Genomic DNA, 13,295 nt, shown 5'->3' with positions numbered 1-13,295 from the left:
CCACCCCCCCAAAAAAAAAAGAAGTTTTAAAGTCATTCTGTGAGATGAGAAAAACAGTGAATAGACATTACAGAAAAGTAGCTTTTTATAATGAAATATTTTGATTCACCCATCAAATGGGTATTATTATTTTTTATTAATATTGAAATATGAAATGATTTTTTTTTAAATGAATCGGCACTCTCAAAATGAAACTAAAAATGCTAGTAGGTGGCGGCAATTCGCTGTCACTTATTGAGTGAGTCATTGAATCATTCACTCAACCAATTCACTCAAACAGCTGATTCATTCAGAGTGGCCGTCTTTATGAATAAGTCACTGAATCATTGACTCACTCGATTTGTTTAAAACCATGGATTCATTCAGTAACGAATCACCACTGTGTTGATCAGAGACACTCAATAATTCTGCTGTGGCTTTGATTAGAACAATTTTCATTTGCGAAATTAAGTAAAACAGACAATATTGACTAGGGTCTGCGACGATAAATCAGTGCAGAATCGATTCGTGGATGAATTCTGAGATCTTCCGAATGCATCGCGATTCTCTCTGGAATGGATTCTGAGCTTAGTTTGTAACAGCAGATGGCGCTCTATTCTAGTTTTTATCCACACACTCAAATGCTCATGAAGAAGAGCGCTGAAGAGTCTGTAATTTCACCTCGGCTCAGAATGCTTTTATGATGTGAGATTAATGTAAACAGCCCACTGTGAACACCCTTGTGGTTCGCTTCAACCTTTTTGAATTTTAGGAATAATTATTTTAGGTTCAAGTGTGTGGAAGGATTTGGAAACAAGCAGAGTACGGCGGTTTCTACAGCATGCAGCGCCATCTGCTGTTCAAAACTACGCTCAGAATCGACTCGAGAAAGAATCGCAACGCATTCGGGAAATCTCAGAATCGATGCAGAATCATTTCTCGATTCGCGATACATCAATTTATTTCCCCAGCCCTAATATTGACAATACCACGTCTTAAATGTACGCAATATTAACTTCATGTTTATTGAACTGTTGTACAAATCAATCACATTTGCATTTGTACAGATATTGGGGAAAAACAGCATTCTTGCTGGTGTGATATTGCTATATCATATATAAATATAAGAGGGGCATTTTTGCCCTCGTATCTTAAACTTTAGGGTCCTATCACTGTGTTAAATGGACAGCCGTACTGTCATTACACTGACTGATGTTGTGCAGGGTTATCAGGGGATCCCATACACCACCACCCTCACGCTGGTCAAGCAGCTCTCGCGCTTCAAGATCCAGTTCATCGCTCCGGGAAAGACGCACACCGCCGCTATAGACGGTGCGTTTAATCTCGCCTCACGCCGCTGCTTTTGCTGCTGATGTTCTGACGATTGAGGCTTATGTTGTGTGAATGATTGTGCAGAGCGTGGCCGTCTGATGACCTTCGGCTGTAATAAATTTGGGCAGCTGGGAGTGAAGGACTTCAAGAAGCACCAGGGTGTTCAGATCCTCGTGGGGCCCTTCGGAGGAAAGTTCGTCACCAAGGTGTCTTGTGGAGATGGCTTCACTATCGCCGCCACCGAGGGTGAGTGGCAGGAGCTCAAAAGCACTCTTGCGCACGAGTTTGTGTGAAACCTCTTGATTTCAAGGCTTCTGTTGAAAATCCGTTTTGTAGGCTAATCTAAATTATCCTTACACATTAATTTCTTTACAGTCTAAATGAATGAGTTGTAGCAGATAGAGAAGGGGAGCATCATCCAGAGTGATATTTTAGTATTATGTACTATTATAGTTTTTATAAATTTTTTGCATTAGCTTTTATTTGTGTATTTTCAGTTTTCATGCTAATTTTTGTTATTTTTTAAAGAATTTTATGTGCTTTGCTTTGTGACACACTAAACTCCATTGATTTTAAACTACATTTTACTCACTCTTTTATAATTATTATACATGCAGATTTGACGAGCGTTAGTTAATGCATTAACTAACAACGAGCAATACATTTGTTACAGTATTTATTAATCTTTGTTAATGTTAGTTAATAACAGTAGATGTCAGCTCACGTTTATCTTTTGGTTTTAATAATGTATTATTAAATGTCAAAATTAATATTTACTAACATTAATAAATGCTTTAGAAGCATTTTTCATTGTTAGTTGATGTTAACGAAGCTATCAGCGCCGACTTGAATTAGCTTTTTTATTTTTTTTTTTTATTTTTCACTTTAATTTTTGGAAAAGTCAAAAGTTTTTAAATGTATTTAGTGTTTTTTTTAAATATTATTTTATTATTTTTTAGTTTTTTGTTATTTAGTTTTTTAAAGTGTATTTATTTCTTGTCTCAGTGTTTAGCGCAGTTGTCGTTGTTAGGAAACGTTTGTTTTGTTTACCGTGTTGAGACGTGCTGAAGTTGCGTTTGGTCTCGTCCTCTATCGCATACCTTGTCAGTGTAGTGCGCTTGCTTAGCCCTTTGTTGTGATTAACAGTAAAGTGTGTTCAGCTGAATTCAATTTCCTTTTTGTCAAACGGGTATAAAAAAGGTTAGTATACCGCAGCAGCGGTCTTGTGAAGACTGAAGAGTGTAAAGACCGTGCGACTCCACAGTGCAGGGACACAGACAAGGGACATAAGTATCGCTTTTGATTCGTCCTCTTTTCTACACCTTGCTTCACTTCTGTTTCAGTTTTTATGACTAACTCTTACTATGTGTTTCCATATCCCTACTATTACTACCACTCGCAAACCACACATCACACACTGTAGGCAGCGCAATCCTAACAACCTGCGCACCTGGAGGGCCACTGTCCTGCAGAGTTTAGCTCCAACTTGCCTCAACACACCTGCCTGCAAGTTTCTAGTATGCCTAGTAAGACTTTGATGAACAAAAACTGTTGAAACATTCTTCAAAATGTCTTTTGTGTTCTGCCGAAGACAGAAAGTCATACAGGTTTGGAAAAACATGAGGGTGAGTAAATGATGACAGAATTTTTATTTTTGGGTGAGCTATGCTTTTAAACTGCAGAACTCAAGTCTTGACTTGTGAATATGATCTAAGCCAGGGGTGTCAAACTCAATTCCTAGAGGGCCGGAGCCCTGCAGAGTTTTGTTCCAACCCTGCTCCAACACACATATCACATAGGTTTAAAATAAGCCTAAAGGACTTGATTAGTTGGATCAGGTGTGTTTAATTAGGGTTGAATCTAAACTCTGCAGGGCTCCGGCTCTCCAGGAATTGAGTTTGACACCCCTGCACTATACAAATAAACTTGAATTGAATTGAACTCCTTGTTCAAGCTCTTGTTCTGTCCAGGCTGGGCTATTGTACATTAACTGTTCCCTCCTGGTGGAATGACCTGCCCAACTCAATCCCAGCAGCTGAGTCCTTACCCATCTTCAAGAAACGACTAAAAACATCTCTTCCATATTTATTTTACCCTCTAACTCTAGCACTCTCTATTCTAATTCTATTCTTTATATATACTATATATAAAAAACTTGCCCCTTTTAGACTTGCACTCTATTCATTTACTAACTGCTTGTTTACATAAAAAAAATAACACTAGCTTGCTCTATTCTTTTTCTATTCTATCTATTCCTTTTCTTTTTATTTATTATACAATTAACAAAAGCAAAAAGGCCTCTAACACTAGCTTGCTCTATTATTTGTCTATTCTATCTGTTTTCTTTTTATTTATTATATAATTAAAAAAACAAAAAACCTTTCTACATGTACTGCGTTAAGCTAACTGAGACTTGTTATAGCACTTGCATATCATTGCTCTTTTGTTGATTTTGATTGCTTCCATTGTCCTCATTTGTAAGTCGCTTTGGATAAAAGCGTAATGTAAATGTAATGTAAATGCAAATGTTACCGTTTAGGTTTAATTTGTTTTTATTTCAGTTGTAGTTTTAGTTCAGCTGTAGTTTATTTATTTCCAGTCAGTAACTTAAACACTTGTCAGTTAGCTGCCAAAGCAACATTTCTCATATTATTATTATTTAATGTTTTCTTTCAATTTAAACTTTTTTTATACGTTTTGGTTTCAGTTAACAATAATAATCCTGGAGCAGAGCTGCAATCAAATATAAGAGTTTTAATTTGTGTCACGTGTTCATCACCACATCATTCCCAGACTTACATTAGTCTTATTTCACCATTTTCATCATTTATTTTTATAACATAGATGCAAACTCCTCACCTTTCAGTGACAACTCACTTTTTTTTTTAGATCAAAATAGGTCACCTATGAGATTTGCTTAGATCCAATGAGAAAGTGGTGTTATGAGGGGGGTCTTACAAGGGTAAATAAAGAACTGTTGTTTCAATAAGTTTTGTATAGTATTTTCTTTACTCTTTACTTCAAAAACTATGTCTAAAAAGGGTAATATTTGATGTATTTGAGGTCTGAGATGTGGGAACGGTGAAGAAAGGGAGAGAGGGCAAACATTTAGCATTTTAGGTCAGCATTGCCGTCTAATCAGCCAATATTGTCTTTAATAGACTACATAGCATTTCATCTTTTATAACATGCGATATATTCAATCTTGATTTTTGTAAAATGTTGTAACAAGATGTTAAAAAATGTTTGGGGGTTTTTTTTTGTGAAAAATTACAGGTTTGGACATATAAGGTAATAAAAAATACCTTAAAGTAACTACAAATGAGCATGTAAAGCAAATATCTTTAAAAACAATATTCCGTGTGGAGCATGCCCCCGATCCGTGCAATGATTTCACCTTTTTCCCTCTTACCTGTTTGCATCTCTGTTATAAGTATCTGAATGTATGAATGTGAAAGGCTGGCTGCAGTGCTGTGATGTCTGTGTTTTCCTCAGATAATCAGATCTTCGCGTGGGGGAACGCAGGGAACGGGCGTCTGGGGATGCCTGCTGATAAAGGCTTCGGCTCCGAGGTCTGTCCCGCTCTTCCTCGGCCCATCTTCGGTTCCCTGCACCACGTGCCTGATCTGTCCTGCAGAGGCTGGCACACCATCCTCATCATGGGTCAGTAGCGCACCAGTCAGTGAGAGAGGAATTAAACCACAAGTGTGCTGATTTTCAACCAGCTTTGTATTGTCAATTTTTCAAAACTACAGATTGAACTTCCACTTTTTTGTGTCCCAGCCGGATCAAGCCCAGTGCATTATGGGTGTTGAAGTTTCTCTATTTTTGTGGTGAAAGGAATCATCACTGCCCTTTCTCTCTGTTTTGTCTTGTCCTGTAGCTCATTTCTACTGAATAGACAGCCAAGTTTTAATAAAGTCAATCTTGCCAGCAAGTTGATTATCTATTTAAGTGAGCATATAAATGTTTGTAGTTTAAATTTCTGTTAACATTTATTCACAGAAAAAGTCCTGAACTCCAAAACAATCCGTTCAAACAGCAGCGGACTGTCTATTGCAAGTGGTAAGATCAAATTTTTGTTGTTGTTGTTGTTTTTCATTTATTCATGTGTAAGAACCAGTGTTATTTTAGTAGAATTGAGATTCTATTGTAGTTTTTATTATTTTAAGTTTTTTATTTTTATATTTACTTCTGTCATTTTTTTTTAAGTTTTAGTAATATTGTTGCATCCTTTTGTCAGTTTTACAATTTTTTTTATTGAATTTTATAAATTTTTTGTATGTCTATATAGCCTAGTTTTCATCAATTTTAATTCAGTTTTGGATTTAGTACATCACGATCAACAAAATGAAAATGAGAAATGTTGCTTGCATTGGACACTAGCTGAAATAAGTTTGAGTGTGTGTGTGTGTGTGTGTGTGTGTGTGTGTGTGTGAGTGAGTGAGTGAGTGAGTGTGTGTGTGTGTGTGTGTGTGAGTGAGTGAGTGAGTGAGTGTGTGTGTGTGTGTGTGTGTGAGTGAGTGAGTGAGTGAGTGTGTGTGTGTGTGTGTGTGTGAGTGAGTGAGTGAGTGAGTGTGTGTGTGTGTGTGTGTGTGAGTGAGTGAGTGAGTGAGTGTGTGTGTGTGTGTGTGTGTGAGTGAGTGAGTGAGTGAGTGTGTGTGTGTGTGTGTGTGTGAGTGAGTGAGTGAGTGAGTGTGTGTGTGTGTGTGTGTGTGAGTGAGTGAGTGAGTGAGTGTGTGTGTGTGTGTGTGTGTGAGTGAGTGAGTGAGTGAGTGTGTGTGTGTGTGTGTGTGTGAGTGAGTGAGTGAGTGAGTGTGTGTGTGTGTGTGTGTGTGAGTGAGTGAGTGAGTGAGTGTGTGTGTGTGTGTGTGTGTGAGTGAGTGAGTGAGTGAGTGTGTGTGTGTGTGTGTGTGTGAGTGAGTGAGTGAGTGAGTGTGTGTGTGTGTGTGTGTGTGAGTGAGTGAGTGAGTGAGTGTGTGTGTGTGTGTGTGTGTGAGTGAGTGAGTGAGTGAGTGTGTGTGTGTGTGTGTGTGTGAGTGAGTGAGTGAGTGAGTGTGTGTGTGTGTGTGTGTGTGAGTGAGTGAGTGAGTGAGTGTGTGTGTGTGTGTGTGTGTGAGTGAGTGAGTGAGTGAGTGTGTGTGTGTGTGTGTGTGTGAGTGAGTGAGTGAGTGAGTGTGTGTGTGTGTGTGTGTGTGAGTGAGTGAGTGAGTGAGTGTGTGTGTGTGTGTGTGTGTGAGTGAGTGAGTGAGTGAGTGTGTGTGTGTGTGTGTGTGTGAGTGAGTGAGTGAGTGAGTGTGTGTGTGTGTGTGTGTGTGAGTGAGTGAGTGAGTGAGTGTGTGTGTGTGTGTGTGTGTGAGTGAGTGAGTGAGTGAGTGTGTGTGTGTGTGTGTGTGTGAGTGAGTGAGTGAGTGAGTGTGTGTGTGTGTGTGTGTGTGAGTGAGTGAGTGAGTGAGTGTGTGTGTGTGTGTGTGTGTGAGTGAGTGAGTGAGTGAGTGTGTGTGTGTGTGTGTGTGTGAGTGAGTGAGTGAGTGAGTGTGTGTGTGTGTGTGTGTGTGAGTGAGTGAGTGAGTGAGTGTGTGTGTGTGTGTGTGTGTGAGTGAGTGAGTGAGTGAGTGTGTGTGTGTGTGTGTGTGTGAGTGAGTGAGTGAGTGAGTGTGAGAGAGTGTGTGTGTGTCTGTGTCTGTAGTGTGTGTAATGGTGTGTTAATGGTGCGCAGGTCAGTGCTCGACGTCCTCCGTAGATCTGGAGACGGACTCGGCCACAGACTCGGAGCTGCGTGAGGGGATGCTGGGACGAACCGTGGAGGCCGATATGGACGACAGAGGTCTGGAGACGCCCATCTTCTGTATGGACAGCAAGACCAACGAGAGCTCCTGCCCCTCATGGCTGCAGAAGGTGAATGCAGATTTAACACCCATCGTCCTTCTGAGGCTCTTAAAGAGTTCCTTATTCATCCTTACAAAAAAAAAGATCTAAAGTCAGAGCAGAAAGTCTTCAATTTGCAGTCATGTCAAGCGCAAACTGGGTTAACGTGCTTTTTGGGCGTTAAATAATGGTGCAAACACCAGGAAACTAATTACCGCAAAAGCCTTAGCAAATCATGTTGTGTGATTCATGTAAATGCTCTCCTCACATAAATCTTGTGTCTGAAAGGGAAACTTATAAATATGGAGTTACGTCAGCATTTTCAGCCCTAACGTTTCCCAGTGTGTCTTTAGTAAATCCTGACGGTAGTCTTTAATGCCAAAAGAGGGTTTGCACTGGTGCGAAATGTTAGTAAATCTGGCTCATCAATGTCATTTTGTATCTCCAGAAAATGTATCCTGATTTAAGAATTTTTAGATATCTGTAGTAGAAAACAAGATGAAAATACTTAAGAACATCAGTTTTTTACAGAGAACACATGACGTGTTGTGTTCCCCTCAATTTTTTATTTAAACCTCTGGTCCTCTTCATTTTTGGGTCATACTCGATACTTCATGGTCAAAAGTGACCAAAGCCTTGAAATGTAACTCTTTTTTTTTTTCCCCAGGAAAATCAGTCTAATAAATTGTTCAATAATATTGTTTTTATTATTATAATACTATGATACTATGCAATATTTATACCATTACATTTTTTTAGCATTTTTCGTGTTTGCCATTTATTTCCTATATCGGTCATTTTTGACCACGAAGGTACCCCGTGTTACTTATTATTTTTGACCCTTTAACATATCCAAATCATGTCCATGATTTTTGTGTGTGTGTGTGTGTGTGTGTGTGTGTGTGTGTGTGTGTGTGTGTGTTCACAGTCACCAATTGTCATCTCATTCTGATGAAGCCAAAAAATTTTACATTTCAAAATGTAATATATATTTTTTTTTATCAAAAGTGACCAAAGAAGCCCAGAGGGTTAAATTCCCTTTACTTGTTCTTAAAAAGGTTTTAATAAAACCCTACAGCCAAACTTGAGTGTGTTTTTCCAGCAGCTCTCTCTAGGGGTGTGAATCGTCACTGGTTTCATGATTCGATTACGATTATCTTGTCAATGATTCGATTCAATTCGATATCACGATGCATCACGATTATATCAAATTTATTTTGTGCATTTTTATTAATTTACATAAGCAGGCTACTTTTTAAAAATAATTACAAATTAATAATAAATCAAAAAAATTGTTAAGAATTAACCAACTAAATATAGCTTCAAAGCATACAAGCAAATATAAAGTAATAAAGGGGGAAAAGACAATTACAAGTCATAAACAAAAAGGACTTTTATTATCTGAGAGTGCTTTAAATATCCAAAAGTTTACAGACAATCATGAGTTTTTCTTTTTTCCTCAGCATTATTGCTGTTTGATTATTATTATTATTACTAATGACATCATAGAGAGTAGCAGGCTTAATAGGCTGCGTTCACACTAATGCATAGATCTATTAACACATATCAGATGTTTTGTCCTGTTCTGAAAACTACAAACATCAGTTTCCTATTATAAAAGTTTTTGGAGAAGCAAGTGCATTTAACCGCAGCCGCGATCGAGCTTCAGGACAACTAACACAGAGCTCACGTGAAAGTCTGTCAGTGCGTGAGTTTTGTGAATCTAATACGCACTGCTTTCCAAACGGCAGACATGAAAGCATATCTAAAGTAAAACACTGAAATAAATCTCACAGTGCATATTCTGTGCAGTGAAGCCTCCACAATTCTCTCTAGCGCACACACGCTTTTTTCCCGCACTAAGCTTGGTTTTTCTAAAATGTGCCCAGATCTTGGACTTAAAAATAGTGGGTGCATTTTTTAATACTGGCGTGAAAAGCGCATATGATGTCAGTAGGCTATAATTGATTATGGTCTATTACTGCGTCGATGCAGAATCGTCCGTGCCCGCATCGCGATGCATCGCTGCAAATATTAATTTAAACACCCCTAACTCTCTCTGTGTGACTGCAGGAGCTGCTGGATGCTGAGTTCATCCCGATGCCCGACGATTCCCAGGACTCCATCGAACCGCTGACGAAGCCCTACACCGAGAGCGCCACGCTGCCCTACAAGAAGCTGGACCAGATCAAAGCCACCGCCGCTGCCGCCACGGGAAAGAGCCTTATGGTACGCAGATTGCATTCTAACCCTAATGGGGGCGGGGTTTCCTCACGAGTGGGCGGGGCCTCCCTGAGCTGCGTGGCTGACCTGTGTGTTGTGTTTGTTTTGCAGCCGGCTGCATGCGTGGATTACGAGCGGATGAACGGCGTGGAGACGGGCCGCTCCGAGCAGAGCTGCTGTGGCGCGAGCATCGAGCTGGCAAACGTACGCTTCACACTGCTTTAGCACAGATCTGAAACAAGGTTGCCATTGACATAGATGCAAACTCCTCACCTTTCAGTGACAACTCACTTTTTTTTTTTGAAGCTAGTAAAACACTAAGAAGGGGTGGGGGGGCTTAAAAGGGTAAATAAAGAACTGGGTCCGGTTGCATAAACTATTTAGACTAGTCTTAAAAATTTAGTCATCTAATTTTTTTCTTCAAGACTGCTCGTAACTTTTTTAATTCAGTTATGAAAAGGTAGATTTGTCTAATTATGTATTGGAAGAGTAAGACTAGTTACCCTTGGCAGCTGCTAGTTGGTCAAACTAGTTCTTAAGACAGTCGGTGGCTAAGTTTATGCAACTGGCCCCTGGCTGTTTCAATAAGTTTTGTATAGTATTTTCTTTACTCTTTACTTCAAAAAAATATGTCTAAAAAGGGTAATATTTGAGGTCTGAGATGTCAACGGTGAAGAGAGAGAGAGAGGGCAAACATTTAGCACATTTAGCATTTTAGGTCAGCATTGCTGTCTAATCAGCCAATATTGTCTTTAATAGACTACATAGCATTTCATCTTTTATAACATGAGATTTTGATCAAATGTATTCAATCTCGATTTTTGTAAAAGGTTTCAACAAGATGTTTTTTTTTTTGTTTTTTTTGTGAAAAATTTAAGTTTTTGGACATATACGGTTATTAAAAATATTTTAAAAAATACCTTAAAGTAACTACAAATGAGCATGTAAAGCAAATATCTTTAAAGGAAATTGCGTGTGGAGCATGCCCCCGATCTATTTCAGCGAATGCCATTTTTATTTAGATGTACTAAAATAACTAAAACTGAAATGAAAATTAATAAAAGCTATATAGACATTAAGAAACAGTAATAACAACAAAAACACACAAAATGACAGACTTTAACTAAAATTGAAATGAAAACAAATTAGATATAAAATAAAAGATAAAAGATAAAAATAAACAAAATATTAATAAAAATCAAAGGTGAAGTCACCTTTATTTCTGTAGCGCTTTACACAAGCAGCTCCACATGAATAAACAAGAATAACAGAAGCGATGATGCAAACCCCATCAAATATAGGACGAAATCATTCATATTACTGGATATTAGGTGTCTTTTGTTACTCAATGATACTAAAAAACCCCTGATGGACACAAGCTCTGACCTTTTTCATTCGGACCGTGATTCCATCCAGCTGCAGGATTTCAAACATGCTTAACATTTTGAGCCTGATTTTATAACACACATTAGCTGCGTCCAAAATCACATACTAGTAGGCACTACAGCACCTCACGAATGTTAAAAAGTATGTTCTAACAATGTGTAATACTGCTTTAAATTGTTAAATGTAATTTTTTTTAAGTTTTCTGTTTAATTTAATTTTACAGAAGAGACCCACTAAAATGCCATTCAGTGTAACAATCTTGTCAGGCATATTTACAACAAAAATAAATTTGACACATTAAAAGACTAATTACTTTCACCCCAAATACTAATTCGTTTTTAATTAGTAATTTTACATTTTTTAAATGTGCCTCTATCCTAGGTTTTGCCCGTTTGTCAGTAAGAATTTTTTACTCATTTAAAACACAATAAAATTTAATATGCTCCCTTATTCTTTTATATATTTTAATATGTACACGTCAGAATAAGCATGTTGTTTGAATTTTTACATAAATATTGTGTGACACCGAATGACAATGTAACATTATTTCAACCAAATTTTGACATTTTATTCTCCAAAAACTTATTTGGAACCTTAAAAGTAGACACTTTACTTACATTTAATGTGCTTTCTATGGACATAAAATCAATTTTGATTTGACACTTTTTCAATACACAAAAAATGTATAAAGTTTTACAGAGATTAAAGTGCAAAAGAACTATAAAGACCAATAGGTATCACTTTACAATAAGACCTCATTAGTTAACCTTAGTTAATGCATTAACATTCACAATGAGCAATAGCTACATTTGCTACAGAAGTTATTAATCTTTGTTTAAAAAATACAAGTCTTAGTTCATGTTAGCTCATTAAATAACACAGTTGCAACTTTCGATTTTAACAACCTGTTATTAAATATTGTAATACCTAAGATTAATGAATGTTCAGAAGAATTTTTCATTGGCAGTTTATGCTAACTAATGAATTAACTAATGTTAACTAATGAAGCCCTAATGTAAAGTGTGACCAAACAATAAAAAGTCAAAACAATTTCAAACAATATCTAGGGCATGTTGTAGACTAGTCCAGATTAAAATGTAAAAAAAAAAAAAAAGTTAGAAAATAAATAGCCTATTAAGTCTAAATATTTAAGTATTTGGTGCTGTGATGAACATCATAGCAAATACACAAATCTGAACGGCTGTTTAAATCATTTAAACACGATTCAGAAACAGAAAGTAGCGCAGCTATTTTGTGTCCGGGGTTTCCGTGGTAACGGCTGCATTTCTGCTGTTTAGCGCCATCTGCTGCAAAGGCTATAGAACGCCAAGACGTGCCACCCGTATAGTTTTGAATGGGGAAAATGCAATTGCATTGTGACCAGTTGATGGGAAAATTATTCGTAAAATGCATTCAAAATTCTGAATAATTTGTAATAAATAATTCTTTAACGCAGCATACAGCAGTTTTGTGCATTGTAACCAGTTGATGGGAAAAGTATTCTTAAAATGCATTCAAAATTCTGAATCATTTGTAATAAATAATTATTCTCAGTATTTTGAAGTGCCCACGACAACAATATTGTGCATATTAATTATCGTGATATATCGCATTACCGAATACCGGCACATGTCTAGTCATGTGTCTTTAAAGTGTTTTTTGTGCAATTATGCTTATATAGAAATAAAATATTCCTTTATGTAGACACATAAAAGGTCACTAGCCTCGTTCAGACTGTCAGCCCAAATCAGATTTTGTGCATATTCGGATGGATTCTGATTCGACTAACTGACTGTCCACACAGTGTATCACAACTATTTATATCCGATTATAAAGCGGAGAGTTCCGGTCCTTGATTTTGATTGGCTGAGCCGCGTTCGAAGCTGTTGTAAATAGGTTGTTTGCACATGACTCTGAGATATAAAGTCATGTTTTAAGACCCAAGTGTTAATTGTGAGATATGACATATAAATTTAAAGACTGAGATATAGAGGAAACAGGCTTCCATAGTGTCAGTGGCAGACTATAGCAAGGGTAGAGTGCTATTCTGTCTAATCTTCCAGGAAAAGTCTTTGCTAGACTAAAATTTCAAAATGCTGTAATCCTTCATAGGGCTTATTCTAAATAGTCTCCTAACGCTGTGATGCTTGTTTTAATAGGTTGTTTGCACATGACGTCACCGATGACGCGCGAAATGCAGCTGGAGGGCAGGAAGTGATTTTTCTCTCCATAGGAATCATTAGCAGAAACTCAAAATGCCAGTGCTTTGCGTTGTTTATGGATGCTTAAATTGGCCAAACCGAGAAACCACAAGGAGCTTTTATCGTGTACGAAAATGTGTTGCTCATAAGTGGGGAAAATTCAAGAAATTGATTGAAAAACACAGGAAAAAGTGGCTTGTAAACCTGTCTGCGGTCGGGAGGAGCGAAGCTCGTGTGATAATGCTCGTGCGTGTAAATGGTTATTATAGGATATAATAATATATTAAGATATTTATAAAGATATTG

At 37.5% G+C, this 13,295-nt stretch overlaps 1 protein-coding gene across 1 annotated transcript in view; it reads left to right on the top strand.

Annotated features, from left to right (window-relative positions):
- The window catches only part of nek9 (NIMA related kinase 9), a 39,219-nt gene that overhangs the window by 21,452 nt on the left and 4,472 nt on the right, over positions 1-13,295 (top strand). Inside the window, exons 15-21 of the mRNA XM_016456417.1 lie at positions 1,203-1,311; positions 1,396-1,557; positions 4,807-4,974; positions 5,317-5,376; positions 7,031-7,209; positions 9,253-9,408; positions 9,514-9,606. Coding sequence (XP_016311903.1) covers positions 1,203-1,311; positions 1,396-1,557; positions 4,807-4,974; positions 5,317-5,376; positions 7,031-7,209; positions 9,253-9,408; positions 9,514-9,606 — 927 coding nt within the window. The remainder of the gene's footprint in view (positions 1-1,202; positions 1,312-1,395; positions 1,558-4,806; positions 4,975-5,316; positions 5,377-7,030; positions 7,210-9,252; positions 9,409-9,513; positions 9,607-13,295) is intronic.

Source organism: Sinocyclocheilus anshuiensis, unplaced genomic scaffold (genome assembly GCF_001515605.1).
Source record: "Sinocyclocheilus anshuiensis isolate Anshui unplaced genomic scaffold, SAMN03320099.WGS_v1.1 scaffold237, whole genome shotgun sequence".
Classification (NCBI taxonomy): domain Eukaryota; kingdom Metazoa; phylum Chordata; class Actinopteri; order Cypriniformes; family Cyprinidae; genus Sinocyclocheilus; species Sinocyclocheilus anshuiensis.
The sequence above is the reverse complement of the archived record's forward strand: the minus strand, read 5'-3'. Positions and strand labels throughout refer to the sequence as shown.